The sequence below is a fragment of the Phaenicophaeus curvirostris genome, chromosome 21 (genome assembly GCF_032191515.1).
Source record: "Phaenicophaeus curvirostris isolate KB17595 chromosome 21, BPBGC_Pcur_1.0, whole genome shotgun sequence".
In the NCBI taxonomy this organism is placed as follows: Eukaryota; Metazoa; Chordata; class Aves; order Cuculiformes; family Cuculidae; genus Phaenicophaeus; species Phaenicophaeus curvirostris.
The window spans coordinates 1,494,991-1,513,922 of record NC_091412.1 but is presented as its reverse complement, the minus strand read 5'-3'; the positions used below and the strand labels follow the sequence as shown (position 1 = coordinate 1,513,922).

At 50.0% G+C, this 18,932-nt stretch overlaps 2 protein-coding genes and 2 non-coding genes across 4 annotated transcripts; all 4 read right to left on the bottom strand.

The window, feature by feature from the left end:
* Nucleotides 1-23: 23 nt before the first annotated feature.
* On the bottom strand, nucleotides 24-6,403 carry SUMF2 (sulfatase modifying factor 2). Its single transcript, XM_069873991.1, has 9 exons — nucleotides 6,322-6,403; nucleotides 5,874-6,030; nucleotides 4,607-4,721; nucleotides 4,007-4,051; nucleotides 3,665-3,815; nucleotides 2,997-3,052; nucleotides 2,304-2,388; nucleotides 832-997; nucleotides 24-255 (listed from the first exon to the last, which is right to left on the bottom strand). The coding sequence occupies exons 1-9, from the start codon at nucleotides 6,392-6,394 to the stop codon at nucleotides 150-152; spliced, it is 954 nt and encodes a 317-aa protein (XP_069730092.1). The 5' UTR covers nucleotides 6,395-6,403; the 3' UTR covers nucleotides 24-149.
* A 715-nt stretch (nucleotides 6,404-7,118) lies between these two features.
* On the bottom strand, nucleotides 7,119-15,794 carry CCT6A (chaperonin containing TCP1 subunit 6A). Its single transcript, XM_069873972.1, has 14 exons — nucleotides 15,624-15,794; nucleotides 15,297-15,360; nucleotides 13,360-13,494; nucleotides 12,578-12,751; nucleotides 12,317-12,420; nucleotides 11,535-11,645; nucleotides 10,859-11,018; nucleotides 10,559-10,641; nucleotides 9,616-9,712; nucleotides 9,081-9,228; nucleotides 8,642-8,775; nucleotides 8,438-8,540; nucleotides 7,640-7,712; nucleotides 7,119-7,469 (listed from the first exon to the last, which is right to left on the bottom strand). Exons 1-14 carry the CDS (start codon nucleotides 15,755-15,757, stop codon nucleotides 7,397-7,399), a joined length of 1,593 nt encoding a protein of 530 aa, XP_069730073.1. The 5' UTR covers nucleotides 15,758-15,794; the 3' UTR covers nucleotides 7,119-7,396.
* LOC138729844 (small nucleolar RNA SNORA15) lies at nucleotides 11,777-11,912 on the bottom strand. Its single transcript, XR_011338965.1, has one exon. It is a non-coding gene; the product is annotated as a small nucleolar RNA SNORA15 (small nucleolar RNA).
* LOC138729845 (small nucleolar RNA SNORA22) lies at nucleotides 12,869-13,000 on the bottom strand. The gene has a single exon (XR_011338966.1). It is a non-coding gene; the product is annotated as a small nucleolar RNA SNORA22 (small nucleolar RNA).
* Nucleotides 15,795-18,932: the final 3,138 nt, after the last annotated feature.

Below are 18,932 nucleotides of genomic sequence, written 5' to 3'. Positions count from 1 at the left end.
AGATTGGCTGCTGCACACTGGGCAACGGATTTAGCTGAAAGTATTTATTTTTCATTTTAAACACTGTCCAGGCTTAAGGGCAGTGAGGGCTGGGGGTTACTGTCATCTCCACAGGAGAAAATGCCTTCAGGTCTCACTGAGCGACTTCTTCAGAGCTCAGGTTTCGTTCGGCTCCTCTTGGCTGTGACAGGAGGGACGTCGGCAGCACAGCGGAAGCTGAGGTTGTCGGAGGCCGAGTCTGGCGTGTTTCCCATCCTCATGGGGACAAAGAGACCCAAAGTTAGGGAACCTTCCTAGTGAACGCTTCATCCTTCAATGTGACCCTCTAGAACATTCTAGGACCATCTTCCACTTCCCTTGAATAATTTAAGCATTTAATTCTTAAGTGCATGATGGAAAATTCACAAGCTGAGAAGCAGTTTGGAAAGGATTTATGGCAGGAGAATTGGTAGCAAAGAATTTATAGCAGGAAAATTGGTAGCAATATTTGCAGTATGTTTTCCTGACTGCTTCTCAGAAAGACTGAGTAGCAACAAACAAATGTCTTTTAAAATAAAGCCCCTTCCAAACAAAACCAAGCCAGAAGAAATCACTGTGAATTTTTATTTCCTGTGAGGGTGGGGAGGCGCTGGCCCAGGTTGCCCAGAGCAGTGGTGGCTGCCCCATCCCTGGAGGGGTTCAAGGCCAGGTTGGATGGGGCTTGGAGCCCCTGATGCAGTGGGAGGGGTCCCTGCCTGTGGCAGGGCTGGGACTAGATGGATTTGAGGTCCCTTCCAAGCCAAACCATCCCATTATTCTATGAAACAGCACCTGGACATTGCCCTGACCTACCTGGTAGTAACACGAGCTTTGTGATTTGCAGACCCATCTGCAGTGTCGATCCACGAGGCACCTCTCAGAACGTGCATTTTCTGAGCGCGCTGCCTCGATGCGAGCCCCGGAGCCGGGTACTCTGATGCAGTCCACTCCCAGGTGTTTCCCAGCAGGTCGTAGAGGCCTGAGATATGGATTGCTTTGCATCAGGATTATGAGAGCATAAGTATATAATATCACCATCTAATCATTAAGGTTGGAAAAGACCTCCAAGCTCATCCAGTCCATCAGCTCAACCCCACCGTGCCCAGTAAACCACGTCCCCAGGTGCCCCAGTCACACGGTTTTTGAAGCCCTCTGGGAATGGAGACTCCCCCACTGCCCTGGGCAGCCTCTGCCAGAGCTTCCCCACTCTTGGAAGGGCCGCAAAGGCTCTTTGGTGAAGGGCAAGGGGGTGCAACATTTAAAGCATCATTGGCAGAGCATGATCTAATGGTGAGACTGGGAACCAGCAGCTTGTTAGCCTTTTGCAAACTGGCTCCTGTTTACGACTCAGTGTTCCCAACAAATCCCAAGTTTAATGGGTCTCATTGTTTCCTACCTGCCCTCAGAATGGGACTGACTACTAATTAAAAGCAGAGGAAGGTTTGGTGCATTGACGTGCGCTGGGTGCACATGAGCCAGCAGCACCCGGGCAGCCAAGAGGGAAACCGTGTCCCGGGTGCATCCAGCACGGCAGCGCCAGCCGGGACAGGGAGGGGATTGTCCCGCTCTGGGGCAGCCCCACCTTGAGCACTGGGGGCAGTTCTGGGCGACACGGGATAAAAAGGATCTGAAGCTGCTGGAAAGTGTCCAGAGGAGGGCACAGAGCTGGGGAAGGTTTGGAGGGGAAGAGTGTGAGGAGCAGCTGAAGTCCCTGGGTCTGTTCAGCCTGGAGGAGACTGAGGGGAGACCTCATTGTGCTCTGCAGCTTCCTCACACGGGGAGGAGGAGGAGCAGGCGCTGAGCTCTTCTCTCTGGGAACCAAGGACAGGAGCCGAGGGAATGGCAGGGAGCTGTGCCAGGGGAGGGTTAGGTTGGACGTGAGGAGAAGGTTCTTCCCCCAGAGGGTGGTGGAGCCCTGGAACAGCTCCCAGGGAAGCAGTCACGGCACCAAGGCTGACAATATTCCAGAAGTGTTTGGTCAAGGCCCTCAGCCCCACGGTGTGAATGTTGGGGTGTCCTGTGCAGGGACAGGAGCTGGACTTGATGACCCTTGTGGATCCCTACCACTTTGGGACATTCTAGGGTCCTATGGCTGCACATCAGCCAACTTCAGTAACAGCCGTCAGTGCTTTAACTGGACTCGGTTACTCCATAAAAATGCTGATGTGGTCCCATGTTCTATCTGAAACCTCACGGCCATTGTAGGACTTTATAATTAAGCGTTGAATGTACAACATGAAGCAGATACCACCCCCACAGGCAGGGCAGGGACGTCTGCTTCGTACCGTAATTGTTCTGAGGAGGGAACGCTGCTACCGGAGAGACACCGTGATAACCGTCCTCAGCTGTGTCGACCCTTGGGAAATTGCCCTGGGGAAGAAAGATCACTCTGAGCAAAGACTGACGGCAGAGACGACGCGAGGTCCTGTTCTTCACAGGGCTGTGTTACACTTAACTGATGGAAATATCTCTCCATTGCAAAACAGAATCATAGAATCATTACAGTTGGAAAATCCCTCTCAGCTCATCCAGTCCAAGCAACAGCCCGACCCCACCGTGCCTGCTAAACCATGTCCTGAAATGCCACGGTTGCACAGTTTTTTATCCCTCCAGGGATGGAGACTCCCCCCTGCCCTGGGCAACCTCTACCAGGGCTTCACCAAGTAACTCCATGCAGCATTTCTGGCTGAGAGGAGCTTACCCACCCCAAGGCAACCCCCTTTCAACCAAATTTATATATGAATTTTTAGTGGTGTATGAACTTCTAGAAGCACTGAAAGCCTCATTTTCCAGGGAAGCTGGGTTAGATTCCTCCCTCAAAAGGTACTTTGGACAACCCACCAGGAGGTGAATTTCCCTATCCTGCAGGTAAAGCTCCATTGCTCCCTGGGACCGTGCAGCCATATATAGTCTGTGATCGAGTGAAACCCCACCCTCAGAAGAGCTCAGCGTTGATGGGATGACTTTTAGGATCTTACCTGCCACAGATTTGTACGGTTCGGCTGAAACTTGTTTCCCCAGGGATACACCCTTTCTGCCAAGGAGGAAGAGACGCCCGTTACCCCTGTGTCAACCCAGCCTCTGCGTTTGCTTATTTCTAACCAAATTTTTATGTCCTTTTCTGCTCAGCTCAGGCCACCAAGGGGGTTGTATGAAAGGGCCAGTTGCTAAATCCCTCTGGCCACTGTCAAGAAGATGAGGAGAGGTGGGAATCAACGACAGCTTCCTCTTCACAAACCATCACTCATACCAGGGAGTCCCACACTCCCCCAGTGACCCCAGCTGCTTCGTGCCAGCACCAGTTTGGAGAGCTCCTTGTCCCAAATCCGTGAAATGGTATTTATAGCTGGCAGAAGTGCTTTCTTTTGGAAGATACATTACGAGCATAAGATAAGCCACTTCTTCTTCCCATACTACTACAGCTGTTATTATTATCGTTGTTGTTATTATTATTATTATTGTTGTTATTATTACTACTACTACTATTTCTACTTCTACTACTAGTACTACTGTTACTATTGACTCCCAGGTGGTTCACCCTCCCAGATAAACCTCTGAAAACATCTCTAGATGGAGGTTTGGACTGACAGAACCAACATTACTCGATGGCTCTGGGTGGAGAAAGGTCAGAGCTCATGGTACGTACGATCCAGTCCTCCCCTGGCAGCAAATTCCCACTCCTCCTCCGCTGGAAGCCTCTTCCCTCTCCAGGCACAGAAGGCCTGCGCATCATTCCAGCTCACGTGCAGCACTGGGTAATCCAGACGGTCCTTTATGCTGGAGCCAGGACCTGAGGGCTGAGGAGGATTGCATCGAACAGATTTATATTGATTTGATAAACTTTTCAATTCAAAAAGCACAGAACAGATCAAGACAGGGAACGTGCAGCAACCAGAGATGCTGGTTTTTTCCCCCATGGGCAGGGTTCGGTGCACCACGTGTGGTCTCCCAGCATGGAGACGACTCACCGCACTGGATTTTTACCTACCTGTCGCCAAAAAGCCTTCTCGACCGGCAGCCACCATGGGGCGGACTGGGAAAAGAAAGGACAGAAGGATAACACCAGACTGTTGATGCCCCCTGACACTGTCCTACAGCAGAGTGTGTAAAGAGGAGCGCTCGTTACTCTGGAAATGATTAATGCTGTAGTTTGAGCTGGGTTATGGCAGGCATCGCAGAGCAGAGGCGCCTGCTTTTAAAAGTGAAAACAGATCAAGCAGCCCATGCTGCTCAGGTTTTCTATTTTAAGGTTTGATTAATAAAGCACTTTGAAAGGTGTTTTGCTCTCTCCCAGCTCACTGGAGCATCTCAGGAGTCGAGCCTGACAGCGTCTGGCGAGGACGTAAATAGAGAAGGGCCATCAATCAACCCAGGCTCAACCCTGCCCTGAGCTTCAACAGCAAAACAACCCAAGGCTGAAGCAAAACTGGACCCTGCACTGAGGCAGCTGCTACTCAGTGGAAAAGCGATAGCAGCAAGGGTCTCCCCTCCTGGGTTTATTTTTAACTGAGAACCGAGAGGTCGGACAGGGACACGCTCAGCAATGCCACCTCCATTCTCATCACAATCCCGTGGGATTCAGATTTACCTCCAGTTTTTGGGTGACTTTTTTTTTCAGCTCTTCAGACACGAGATCCTCAAAGACAAAGCTCCAGCCAAACGCTTCTGCTTCTGTTTTGTATTTCTTGTCTCTAACAAACTCCCTGGCATAAACACAACACGCTCAGGTCCAGAGCAAGGCAGAACATCCCCAACCCACAGATCCCGATCTGCGGAGTCCCAGCTCCTCCCTGGCACAGCTCCAGTAGGGCTGATGGGAGATTTAACAGACAAAACACCCCCATTTGTATCTGTTGTCAGTTTTTATGTTACCTCTGCAGGTAAACTCGCTGCCTTCCATCAAATGTAACAATTGTATTGATCAAAAATCCCTAAAAAGTCGCTAAGATCTATACTTGCTGTTCAGTTACATGTCCCTAAAATGAAGAAAACATCACATTCTGCTGAATAATCTCACGCTGCTTCTGTTCCAGTTGTTTCCTATCACCTAAGTAGCTGTAATTACCCCTGATGTATGGGTGGGCACGGAAGCACTGCTTCTTCCTAACCTGTAAGGGCTTGGCCAGGCAAATAAATGCATTTACCCCAGTGCATTTATTAGTGTCTGTACAAGGACATCTGTAAAACACATGGAGCGGCTGGTATCTGCAAATGGAAATGGAACCTATAGGAACCTGAAACCTGAAGCAGAACAGCCATGATAATGGGAAAAACATGCAGACCTGAAAAAGCATGTTTGCAAGAAATGAGAGGAGAAGAGGAGAAGAGGAGAAAAGGAGAAAAGGAAAAAGGAGGGACAAAAGTTGAGAAGGGAAAAAAAAAAGCAGTACGTTTGCAAGCTACACTGGGAAGATGATTTATCTTCACAGAATGGGTTGGGTTGGAAGGGACCTCAAAACCCATCCAGTCCCACCCACTGCCACGGGCAGGGACACCTCCCACTGGATCAGGGGCTCCAAGCCCCATCCAACCTGGCCTTGAACCCCTCCAGGGATGGGGCAGCCACCACTGCTCGGGGCAACCTGGGCCAGGGCCTCCCCACCCTCACAGCAAAACATTTCTCCCTAAGATCTCGTCTCAGTCTCCCCTCTTGCAGCTCAAAACTGTTCCCCCTTGTCCTATCCCTGCCCTCCCTTATCAAGAGCCCCTGCACCCATGCAGATGATTTATTACTGACAAATAGGATTTTTGTTCTAATGGAGCTGCTGGGAGCACCCAGGCATTTGCTTTTAGACCCACCCACCCCTCCCCGTGGCTGCTGGAGCTGCGGAGCAGACTGGAACCTTTGATCTTACCTAAAATCCCTGTTTGTGACGGGATATTTGTCGATAGCAAAGGGCTTCACTGTGACCTCCCTGACGGGCCCCTCCTCGTTCCTCTTCTCCAGCGAGCTAGACCCCATCTGAAACTTCCCTCCGGGCAGCTGCACCATGCTTTCATCCTCTCCAAATTCTAAAAGCAAGGAAATCAGCATGAGAACTTGCATTTTAAACTACGACCGCGCAGGACAGCATGTGTTATTTGCCAGGAAGCCAAGTGTATGCGTTAAAGGGAGGGTGCATTGCAGTCGGTGACTGCGATGAATGCTTGTGTAGCTCTACACGAGATTTAAAACACTCAGAAGCCACATTTTCATCGCCTGTCTTGGGAAAGGGAGGGCTCCAGGGTGGTGGCAGAAGCAAGAAATCTCTTTTAGGCAAAGGTCACTGTGGCAGTGGGGCGAGCCCCCAGCCCCACACTCACCCCGCAGGGCTCGGCCGCTGCCCAGCAGGCAGCAACACGCCAGCAGCGCCAGCCCCGCTCTCCCGGCTGCCATCCCAGAGCTGCGGGAGGGAGGAGGGAAGCAAGGCTCTGACCCAGAAACGCTGCGCGATGGGGAAGTGTTTCCGGGGCCTGGCGCTACCCAGCACGTGGGGCTGGCAGAGACAGGAACCCTTCTTGGCTAAAGGCTGAGCAGCGTTAGCCTCTGCACATGGAACACCTCTGGCTACCAGGACATCATCTCCCCTCCCCAAGCACGCTCCGTTTCCAAGCAAAAACGGCTTTGGGGGCTTATTTTCATTTAAAAGCGCTTTTATAGTCGTTCTGTCAGCCCCACGTGACTCAGGGGACCCCAGCTGCTAACAACACACGAGGGTTGAGGGAATATCACTTAGGACAACAGGTTCCCCTCCTATCAACCCAACCACCTCTTAGGCGCTGGCCCCGAAGCCACAAATGCTGCCACGCACCTGGAACAGCGTTAAAAACCTACCCGTTAGGACAAGGAACACAACACAGGACACAACGCACTTCAGGCCCTTGGGGAACACCCCAATTCCTCAGTTTTATCAAAGCAAGTGGTTTAATCCACTTCACAGCAGATAAACTCCAGGTCTGAATCCACACGGCTCCAGCAGCAGCGCTGGCAGCGGCACCAGCACAGCGTCGGAATCAATTAGGAAATCAAGGGCTGGAGCCACCCCCAGTGCCAGAGGTCACAGGCAGAGGGAATGGGGCACAAGGAAGGCAAAGTTTTAAATAACCAACACACACAGCAGCACAGAACAGAAAAGTTTATTGGGTAAAAAGGAAAGCAACCTCAAGTCATACGCTTCAGTAAAATCAAAAATAAATAACTGATTTTTAGAGCCAAATATTTGAGTAGCTGCTAATATTTTGAGTGGCCAAGATTACCAAAGTGGGGCTGCTCACTACTGCAGGTTAACTTTCGTTGCTGGGAAAATCCACCCCAGCTAAGGACGAGCGTCTTCGGGGGCATCTCTTCGACCCTCCACGGGGCTCTCGGGAGCTGCCTGCCGACAACCACAGCTCCTGCTCAGCCTTTAAGGGAGGACATTCCAGCTCGCATAATTTCATCCACCAAGAGAATGTTGCTGGCAATCACCGTGCTAGAAATATTACATGAATAGTTTTAAAAGATCCATTTGGACACAATTCAACGGCAACTCAGCTATCTTTCCCCCTTTCATGAGTTTCCTCTAGGTGGGATCCCCCAATTCCGTATCCCTCCCTCAACAATCCCTCACTGCTATTTAAAGTGAAAATACCAAGCATGTACCATGAATGAAGTAGTTGCTTTTTGACGTTATAGTTATCCCAGATCCCAGCTGCTGCAGCAATCATTGGCTCACCTAGAAGAGAAGTAAGAGAGCCTTTAAATCACCAGTTCACAGAGATGATGTGAGGGCTGGAGTATCTCCTGTATGAGGAGAGGTGGGGTTGTTCAGCCTGGAGAAGAGAAGGCTGCAGGGAGACATTAGAGCAGCTTCCAGTCCTGAAAGGAGCTCCAGGAAAGCTGGGGGGGGATTTTTTACACAGGCATGGAGCGATAGGACAAGGGGGAATAGCTTTAAATTGGAAGGGGGAAGACTTATATTGGACATTAGGAAGAAATTCTTCATGCTGAGGGTGGGGAGGCCCTGGCCCAGGCTGCCCAGAGCAGGGGTGGCTGCCCCATCCCTGGAGGGGTTCAAGGCCAGGCTGGATGGGGCTTGGAGCCCCTGATCCAGTGGGAGGTGTCCCTGCCCATGGCAGGGGTGGAACTGGATGAGTTTTGAGGTCCCTTCCAATCCAAACTGTTCTGTGATGCTATGAAAGCAAGGTCTTCCCCCATCTAACGTCAGTACTATCCAACACAGTGTCCCTGCAAGCTTTATCCTCGCAGAACTCCAGCAGATGAGATACTACTGCACGCCCAGACCTGCTGCAGCAACAGGACCCCTGCTCGGGCATCTGCCACAGCTTGTTATGAGAAAAGGGTTAGCCTTCTGCATTCAGAGCAAGTCCATTCTCTGTAGAGCTGACCCACGGTAGTTTCTTACTTGGGCATCACTCAATTATTTCAGGAAGTTCTTACCAGTGTTGAGATCAACACCAATGAGTTGCCCCGATTCTGCGTGCTCTGTCTGCAATTTCACCAGTGTCTCCTGGGGATCGTAACCAGAGTTCTGCGCGAGAACCTGACAGAAGAGACATCGTTTCATGGTTTTAATTAACCCAGCAGAAAATGCAACGGGCATTAGCATGCTTTAAAGCCACTTTATTCAGGAGCTCCTTATACCTTAGGAATGATGAGCAGAGCATCAGCAAAAGCCTGAACTCCAAGCTGGGCTCTTCCTTTGACATTAGGTTTATGTTTAACAAGAGCGTTGGCTACTGCCACTTCTAGTGCGCCTGCACCTGGGACCACACACCCTGCAGAGAAAACGGGACACAGACTTCACAGGAGGCACCAGTCCCAATCCAAACAGGGAAGTTTTGCTGTAGTTTGATCTCTCCCCTCATCCTTGAACGGACAGTTTGTATCAGGGGAGTACTTACACCATTAACTACTTGCAAAATGTGAGGTGTGAAAACAGTAACTAAAAGCACTTCACGTTGAAATATTCAGCTCGGTGCCTGAGTGCATCGGACACCAAGGAAACTGATACAAAATTCACCTATTTTGAGGCGATTACAACAGAAGATCCTCACGGTGGCTATACAGAGGGGAGACTTACCGTCCTCAATAGCGTTTTTAACGGCACGCAGACCGTCTCGCACTGCATCCTTGATTTGCGTGAGCGTATGCTTATTCGGGCCCCTGATCAAGAGGGTGACAGAGCGGGGGTTATCGCACTTCTCAATAAAGGTGTATTTCTCTTCACCCTGCAAACCAGGGTTATGAAGTCATATCATATATTTGCTTAATCAACGTATACACATAGGAACAAACATGGAACAGACTTTCAAATTTGGTTCTGCATTAACAGCACTTCAAGAAGCGATGAGAAGCAGCAGAACCTTATTTCCACTCTATTTCACAGATAGTAACAGTGCATTGTGGAAATAACAGGGCAACACACGATGACAAGAGCAGATATCCAGGGAAATGTTCACATACAAGCAGCCATTGGGATGTGAAATGCCAGCAGCCCTTATTCCTTCTCCAGTGTAGCTCTTAAAATACACACAGACACACTAAATAAAAAGTAAAACTGGCATCCAGCACAGAATTTCTGCCCTGGCCACAGCTGACAGCTCGGCTGTACTCACCAGCGTGTACTCGTAGACAAGCCCTGCATGTCCCAGGCAGTCGGGGGCGAGATCCTCCACTGAGTTCATGGCAGTGCCGCCACAGGCAAGGGTCAGTCTGGGAGAGAACATCAATCCAGCTCAGCAATTGCTTGATGTTAAGTAAATCTGAAGCCACTTACAACTGAGTTTACTCTGGCATAGTGTCTGACTGCATTAGTACTGAGGCCGCACCTCGAATCCTGGGTTCAGTGTTAAGCCCCTCACTGCAAGAAGGACATTGAGGAGCTGGAGCGGGTCCAGAGAAGGGAACGGAGCTGGGAAAGGGGCTGGAGAATGAGTCTCAGACCTCATCACTGTCTACAACTGCCTGAAAGGAGGTTGTGGTGAGGTGGGTGCTGGTCTCTTCACCCAAATGACAAGGGACTGGATGGGAGGGAATGGCCTCAAGCTGTACCAGGGAAGGTTTAGATTGGACATTAGGAAAAACCTGTTCACTGAAAGGGTTCTTGGACACTGGCAGAGGCTGCCCAGGGAGGTGGTTGAGCCCCCATCCCTGGAGATACTTAAAAGGCAGGTAGATGAGGTGCTTAGGGATATAATTTAGTAGCAGAGAGGTACGGTTGGACTTATCTCAAAGGTCTTTTCCAGTGTAGGAATTCTATGACACAAACTCAGTATTTTGGCATGCAGAACACACTTCCTAGGCTAGGAACAGTTCAGTTGTATTTAAGAAAGAGCTCTTCACAAAAAGAGGCTTGAAGAAACAAGTCTCCTCTGTAAGTGCCTATACCTAAAGCGTACTGATAGCTCAAACCACCCCAAATGACAACAGTTAGAGCTGGACAGATTGAAGTAGACTTTTTAGTGCAAGCCTTTAAAGGTGGATTCAAACCAGACTTGAGTCACTGTTCACATCTGGAAGAGCAAGTGATTTAACCCTCTCCTCTCCCCAGGAACGGACCTTTCCATGTTCCTCCTTTTAGCTCTCCGTAGAGCAACTATTCCTTCTTTCGCAAGTGCATCCAAGGAAAACGGGTCTATTCCCTAGAAACAAAGAAAGCAGCCATGAAGATAAAGAAAAATTCAAAACCACCCTCCTAGTCTGACACTAATGAGTAAATTCCTCCTCAGGGCTCAAACAACACCTCAAGTAAGAATTGTATGTACATATTCAAAATGAGTAAAACAGCACACAGCATGCAATGAAAGAAAGCTAACGTTTCAGATTAATTTTTCTTGTTAGCTATGCCCTTCACCTCACCTTCTGGTTGATCACAACAAATCCTTTGTCTGAATCGCCACAGACTCTTCTTTTTAAGTCTACGATTTTGCTCACTCTGTCTTCAATGAATTTCCTTTCTGCTTTCACCAGCTTCTCCCTCTCTTCTGCACTTTTATAGAAGAACCCAGAGCTCACCTCTCTGATGGAAAAAACAAGCAGTAAGACAACTGTCCTCTGTGCTGTAGAAATAAACTTAAAGAGTAAGGAATCAATCCTTTCAGCTACATTCTGGAAAAAAACCCAGAAACAAAAAAACAAACCAAACAAGAAACATCCTCCACAAACAGCACACAACGCTAAGCTGTTCCTGGTCTCCAGTTCAGAGCTTTTCCATTTGCAACTCTAAAGTATATTTAGATGTTTGGCATTATTTTGCACTGTAGTGCAAAGACAGGAAGGACTTCCAGCTTTTCTTCAATAAAATAAAATAAAATAAAACCCAATACAAAGCTCTGCCTCTCAAAGGTATTCTCCCAGCCACCAGCTTCCCTTTTCCAAGAGCTGCAGAAGGAGCATCACCTCTTCCACCCACCTTCTTTCTACACTGCCTGCCTCACTCTAGAAGAGTCTATGGCTCTTACTTAAGCACAACTTAAACTGAAGTCCTTTAAGACAGGAGCGTTTCCTGCTCCTCACCCTGCTGCTGTTTACTTACGTTTTCTCATATTCTAGAGACACATTGCAAGTAAGGACATAGGCATCTTCCACTCTTTTCTTCATGTCAGGATGACGAGCACCATGATCCAAAACCAGCCCCCTAATCAGCCTGGAAGATTAAAAGGCATTTTGTGTGTGGATGTACACAAGATGTGTACACAAGTTCCACTTAGTGGAAACGCAGACTAGCAACTATCAAACATGAAATGCCTACATGCTTGGTGGGTGTAAACTGCAATCATGTATCCCACTTCCAGGGGCACACTCCTTCTCATAGGAGAAGCACACCCATCACAGTGCGAAAAGGGAATTTACTCTGGCACAGTGTCTGACTGCATTAGCTACTGAGAAAAGCTAGTGCAGAATTCGTCCATGCCACTGAGGTAAATAAGAGCCTACGAGATGACTACAATCCAGTTTCCATTTATGGAATGCTATTTTGTACTTGCGAAGAAGAGATAGAAGTCTAAAGCGTAATTGAGCTACAGGCATTGTTACTAAGAAAAAAAGCGTATCTTAAACATTGTTATGTAGAAATCTAAGTCAGTGTTACCCTGCTATTCAAAACTCTCTTGCCAAGGCATCAAGTTCAGTGACTGTGGCCTTCTGCTGTCTAGGTAATTCACAACTGAAACATCTATTACTGCCTCTTTCACACCCTCCCCAAAGACTCTACCAGAGGCAGCTTTAAGGCACCAAAGTTCTAAAAAGACAACAAAACCCCAGGCTACCAGGATGACAGGACAGTTAAACTGAGACTCAAGGATACTCGCCACTTACGTTGTGTCAGTTTCTGATTTGTGCTTCATCTCCATAATCTCTATCATGTGGAGGTCAATAGGCTCATCTGGTTTTCTCACTGTCAAGACAGAATCTACTACAGCCTGGAATAGAGGGGTGGGAGAAGAGCCCCCAGAGGGCCATTAGTTTTTTCAAAGTGCAAGTTCACATCTTCCCATCCACCCTGCCCTCAAGGAACGACAGCAGTTTAAAACCTGGACCTCTTTGCACAAAACAAGGCAGAAAAGACACGTCACTTGCCTCCGTTAGGACATCAGCAAGCTCAGCATGAACTTTAGTACGGAGGGACGTTCTGGCAACATCTATGAGAATCTCTCTGTCCATTTCTTTGGTTACTTTAACCTGCTCCAAAACTTCAAGCGCCTTCTCCTTTGCAATCTCAAATCCTTCTGCTACTATTCTGGGGTGCAAACCCTAACGCAAGGGAAGAAGGGAAACTGTTAGACAACAGAAAACAAACAGTACTTTTTCACAAAAGGAACCTGTAGTTTCAGATAAAACATAGGGACTATGCATCCTACAAAGACAAGAACATGTACTGTCCTTCTGAATACATATAAAAGGAACGCAAATCCTTTCAATGCAGAGGAAAAGTACAGATTTTTCTTGCACAGAATTAAAACCAAGGGAACTACAAAGCACACTTGGGTGTTCACTGTGCAACATGAATGCCTTTTTTGCAGCTTATACTATCTAAAATACCCGATACCAGAAATCCCCTTGTGAACATACAAGGTAAAGAAACATTTTAACTGGTACAAAAGAGGTAACAGCAGGTTATCAGACATAACCTTATTAAAAGCTTCAGCATCCACAGTAAGCAGGTTTAGTTTTGAACAAATCTTAGGTCTTCCTCCTCCACTTCCATTTTAATAGTTCCACAATGAACTCTTTGTAAGCAGAAATATACATTTTCATGTGTGATGCATTACGAGTATTAGGCATTAAACACGGAACAAGCTGAACTGTCTCAGATGAAACTTACCACTTGTTCATCTACAACAGAAACGCTGCACACATACCTCAGAAATGTAAAGATCTGCCTGCTTTAGGAGTTCTCCGATAATCAAGACGTTTGAAGTGGTACCATCTCCAGTGATGTCATCTTGCGCTGTAGCTACTTTTGCTATCAAGGAGGCTGTCGGGTGTTGTATTTGCTAAACAAAACAAACAAAAAAAAATCAGCCTTATTGCACTGGTATGGGAAGCCATCAATCTGAAATCAGCTAAACAAAAGTATTTAAGGACTGGCTGATGTTTTCATGATTCATGTCAACAGGTTTCCACAAATAACACCAATGAGCAACAAAACTAACTTTGATGCCATGCTGATTGAATTAACCCATGCAGCACTACTTCCATCCTCAGATTATGCACCCGTACACAAAAATGTCAAGTGCTAAGAGCCAAAGTAGTCCTCAACTCACCATGAGTTTAACAGATCCCTTTTCCTCTTTAGGCTAAGGGTACATCATCACAGACTGCTGCTGGCAATAAAACCAGCATGTTTACAGTTCATTTAGGAACGAATCTCTGCATGATCAGTGCTGTACACATCCTAGCTGGTTTGCTATTCCTTTGGCAGTTTATTTTACTCACCTTTATAAAACTGAAGAATTATGGAATCAGAGAATGATTTGGTTTGGAAGGGACACCAAAGCCCATCCAGCTCCAACCCCAATGCCATGGGCAGGGACACCTCCCACTGGATCAGGGGCTCCAAGTCCCATCCAACCTGGCCTTGAACCCCTCCAGGGATGGGGCAGCCACCACTGCTCTGGGCAACCTGGGCCAGGGCCTCCTCACCCTCACAGCAAAACATTTCTGCCTAAGATCTCATCTCCATCTCCCCTCTTAAAGCTGAAAACCATTCTCCTCATCCTATCCCTGCACTTCCTGATCCAGAGCCCCTCCCCAGCTTTCCTGGAGCCCCTTTCAGCACTGGAAGCTGCTCTAAGGTCTCCCTGCAGCCTTCTCCAGGCTGAACAACCCCAACTCTCTCAGCCTGTCCTCGGATGGGAAGTGCTCCAGTTTGTTTCTTGCTACTTCCTCTGCTAAGCAGTACACTTGGAGTTCTAACCTTGAGCATCACACCTGTCTAGCCAAACTCTATATGTGACCTTGTGTTACCTACAGAAGCCAGTCTTTTAATTTAGGGAGCACAGCTCACTCAGCACCTCCAGTGGCTGACTGAGGAGTACTTTAACACATTTAAGTCTACAAGCCTACAGGACAGTATCCCTGTTTGAAGAGACTAGTGCTTGTTAACTGCACTCACTAAGAGATAAAATTAAATAGGATCATTTATACTGTCATTTAGCTTTTCACGGTTTTTTTTAAGCACTACCTTTAGTGGGAAAGGATTGGTGTCATTAAATTTTCTTGTCTGCCAGGTCACCCTGTATATTAACTTCAATCCTTTAGAGAAGACAGTGTAATGCTCCATGTGTGCCGTTAGGCTGTGTTCACCCAGGGATGGGGAGCTCCCTACATCTGACACCCACTCCACATGGTACCCAAGGAGGCACATCATCCCTCGTGTAAGCTTCACCCTCACAGGAAGGAAACCGTGGCACAATCCCAGGCAGGAAAGTGAGATGAGCGGAATCATTCACTCTGATTTTAATGCCCTACAAGCCACGCACCCATGAAGAACCCTGCTGCTCTAGGCCTGCTCCAGTATGAAAGACGAATGCCTTCTGTAAGCAAAATGGAAGGCGACAGAACCAGCATTGTTAAAACAGCTCATGTTTCCTTTAAACCTGCTCAATCAGAACTCAATTTTCATCCAAAATCTACCAAGATGCACTTATTTCCTACCTCCCAAGGGACATTTGCTCTTCGGGCTCCGCAGAAAAGTGGGCCGGGGGCACACGGTCGTGCCACAGGCGCTAGAAAGGCCCATGAGCAGGCTTCTGCCTCCTAATCCCCCCCAGCACGCTTGCACCCCCCAGCTCACCATTTCCTGCAGGAGCACGTTGCCATCTTTGGTCAGCTTGATGTCTCCAGATCCGGACACGAGCCTGCGGGTGACAAAGACGGGGCTGAGCAGTGCCTGCCACACGCGGGCCATTCATTCCGCCCCACCCGCCCACCTAGGAGGCTTCTGCCTTTGTTTCCGTGTTCGCAGCCGCGAGGCAGCGGCGGTCTGGCCTCACGCGAGTCCTGGGTCGTGGCTGGGTTGTGTCCCCTCTCCCCCTCCCCTCACGGCTCCCCTCAGGCTGAGGCGACCCCCATTCCCTCCCTTTCCCCCCGCCTCTCCCGCCACAACGGCGGGTCCCCTCACATCTTCATGGTGCCCTTGGGGCCCAGGTTGGTTCGCAGCACATCCTGCAGCCCACGGGCCGCGCTGATGTTGACGGCCAGCGCGGCCTGGGCGCGGGCCACCTCCGCCTTGGGGTTGATCGCCTTCACCGCCATGGCCGCCGCGCCGCGAGGGGGGACCGGGCCCCGCCCCTTCCAGGGCGCTGCGAGCCACGCGCTCCCATTGGCCCAGCGCCGCGAGGGGCGCGTTATGACTGGCTGAAGCGCCTGTCAATCATCCGCCTCAAGCCACGCCTCTTCCAGGGACCCGAGAGCCGCGCGCGCTGATTGGCTCAGCGTCGCGCAGGCCGCGTTCTGATTGGCTGATACGCTTGTCACTCACTCGCCCCGTGCCCCCGCCCCTCCCGGTCTACTCGGAGCCGCGCGCGCTGATTGGCCCGCCGCGTGCAGGCCGCCTTCTGACTGGCTGAGGCGCCCGTCACTCCGCCGGCCCCTCCCGCCCCGCCCCGCCCTCCCCTTCTAGAACACTCCGAGCCGCGCGCGCGCGCCCATTGGCTGAGGCGGCTCGCGCTCCCTCGGCCCCGCCCGCCCCGCCGCGGGGGATCATGGGAAGCGGGGGGGGCTGGGGTTGAGGGGGGCGGGTGTGTGGGCATTGCGGGGGGCAGAACCGCGGGAATAAATGATTAAACCTTGTGATTTAACACCATGTTCGGTAAAATTAATAGATAAGCGGGCAGGATTAATGATCAAAGTGGTTCCTGGTAAAAATGCAGAGCTGAGGTCAATCGCAGCTCCTCTGCCCTCAGCACAGGGTTGCAGCTGCAGTGCCCCGAGCAGAGACTTCCAGCTCCTCTGCCCTGAGAACAAAATCTCAGCTCCTCTGCCCTGAAGACAGAGTCTGAGCTGCTCTGACCTCAGCACAGAAGCCGCTGCCTGGGCTGCCAGGGCCTGAACAGCCACCGCACCGCAAGCCCTTTCTGCCTGGAGCTGTCACAAGGCTTTCCAGACACGGACAACCCTTCCCTAGGCCCTGCAGAGTTTTCCTGTGGGTCCTGAGGGAGAAAATCACAAATATTATTGAACTAAAGGCAGTCTTGAGGTGTTTTGCCTATGTGGCCTGTCAGGGGCCAGCACCCAAGGCTCTGCAGCGTAGGCGTCTGAACAGCCTTGGGCTCTGAAATGCCTGAATATTGGTAGTTTCATAGAATCGTGGAATGGTTTGGGTTGGAAGGGACCTCAAAGCCCATCCAGTTCCACCCCTGCCATGGGCAGGGACACCTCCCGCTGGATCAGGGGCTCCAAGCCCCATCCAACCTGGCCTTGAACCCCTCCAGGGATGGGGCAGCCACCGCTGCTCGGGGCAGCCTGGGCCAGGGCCTCCCCACCCTCACAGAAAAACATTTCTCCCTCAGATCTCATCTCAATCTCCCCTCTTGCAGCTCAGAACTGTTCCCCCTTGTCCTGTCCCTGCCCTCCCTGATCCAGAGCCCCTCCCCAGCTTTCCTGGAGCCCATTTCAGCACTGGAAGCTGCCCTAAGGTCTCCCCACAGCCTTCTCTTCTCCAGGCTGAATAACCCCAGCTCTCCCAGCCTGTCCTTGTACAGCCCTCACATCATCTCCATGGCCTCCTCTGGCCTCGCTCCAACAGCTCCATGTCCTCCCTGTGCTGAGGACTCCAGAACTGGACGCAGGGCTCTAGGTGGGTCTCACAGAGCGGAGCAGAGGGGCAGAATCCCCCTCCCTCCCTGCTGGTCCCACTGCTTTGGATGCAGCCCAGGACACAGTTGGTTTCTGGGCTGTAAGCTCACGTTGCCAGCTGATGTCCAGCTTCTCCTCCACCCACACCCCAAGTCCTCTTCAGGGCTGCTCTCAAGTCACGTCATTCCCCATCCTGTATTGAAGCTGGGGATTGCCCCAACCCAGATGCAGGACCTTGCACCTGGCCTTGTTGAACCTCCTGAGGTTCACGTGGGGCCACTTGTCCAGGCGGTCCAAGTCCCTCTGGGTGACATCCTGCCCTTCTGGCATGTTGACTGCACCACTCGTGCTGTGCAGGAGGCCTCCTATGCTTGGCCTGTCAGTCTAACCTGGCAGTGCTGGATGGAAGAGCTAATATGCTTGGGTTTCTGGGGTTTAAATCTTTCAGGTGGAGTCAGTGTTTGAGTGTAATGCACCACAAGGTTGGAGCCCTTTTGCTCAGCTGAGCAGTGCATTTGTCTTGTGAAATACTTAAACGCTGGCTCTTCCGTATAGCAACTGGGCTTTCTGTTCTGTTACTGTTATCATTAGAAATAAACATTAAACATTGCAAAATGAGGCTCCCGTTGGCTCCGGGACTCTGTTAATGTGCAGTCTTCACTTCTGTTGGGATGCTACTCGCCTGCTAAAACTGCAACAAAACAAACCACGCCAAATCCAGCCGTGAGAGACTGCGGTGCTGATATTGGAGGTGCCTAGATGCAATGCCTGGTTAGAACACCTGAACTCCCAGCTCTGTCCTGGATTCTGTAGCCAACAGGTCATACACAAACATTTCCCTGTTCTTGCTCCTCTGCTTCATAATCTTTCTTTGCCTTGGTTTCAGTGCAGGATAGGGTATGATGTGATTGAGAGCAGTCCTGCGGAGAAGGACTTGGGGTGCCGATTGCTGAGAAGCTCGACGTGAGCTGTCAATGTGCGCTTGCAGCCCAGAAGGCCAGCTCTGTCCTGGGCTACATCAAAAGCAGCGTGGCCAGCAGGGCAAGGGAGGGGGTTCTGTCCCTCTATTCCTCTCTTGTGAGACCTCACCTGGAGTATTGTGTCCAGTTCTGGAATCCTCAGTGTAAGAAGGAGATGGAGCTGTTGAAACAGGTCCAGAGGAGGCTACAAAGATGATCTGAGGGCTGGAGCACCTCCCGTACGAGGATTATGATTCTATGATGTTCTCTCGGGGCTGCTCTCAGCAGAGGGCAGCCTTGTCAAAGCCATCCACATTGTAGGTTATGTTTTTCTTGCTGCTGTGCTGTGCTTATCACCGGGTGGGTGATGTCCTGTGGAAGGGCAGGAATTCTCCATCCTTAACACCTGTGACCTATGGAGCTGGTTGCTGACAGCTGGCTGTTCCCCAAGCAGGCTCAGCTTTGTGAGAGGAATTATTACTGTAGAAAGATAAAGTAGTTGTTCTGGGAAAGTTTAGTTTGAATTTTAGAAGCGACTAAGTGGTTTCCACTTTTTTTTTACAGATGGAGAGGTTTCATCATCACATAGAATCAGAGAATCAGAGAATCAGAGAATCATAGAATAGCTTGGGTTGGAAGGGACCTCAAAGCCCATCCAGTCCACCCCCTGCCAT

Coding starts and splice junctions, on each gene's coding strand:
- SUMF2 (XM_069873991.1), bottom strand. CDS start 6,394: ATGGCAGCCGGGAGAGCGGGGCTGGCGCTGCTGGCGTGTTGCTGCCTG. Junction 4,722..5,873: donor GTCACAAACAGGGATTTTAG/GTAAGATCAAAG, acceptor TGTTTATGCCAG/GGAGTTTGTTAGAGACAAGA. Junction 998..2,303: donor CCCTCCTCAGAACAATTACG/GTACGAAGCAGA, acceptor TCCATATCTCAG/GCCTCTACGACCTGCTGGGA.
- CCT6A (XM_069873972.1), bottom strand. CDS start 15,757: ATGGCGGTGAAGGCGATCAACCCCAAGGCGGAGGTGGCCCGCGCCCAG. Junction 15,361..15,623: donor CCCAAGGGCACCATGAAGAT/GTGAGGGGACCC, acceptor TGTCACCCGCAG/GCTCGTGTCCGGATCTGGAG. Junction 11,646..12,316: donor AAATCAGAAACTGACACAAC/GTAAGTGGCGAG, acceptor TTAATCTTCCAG/GCTGATTAGGGGGCTGGTTT.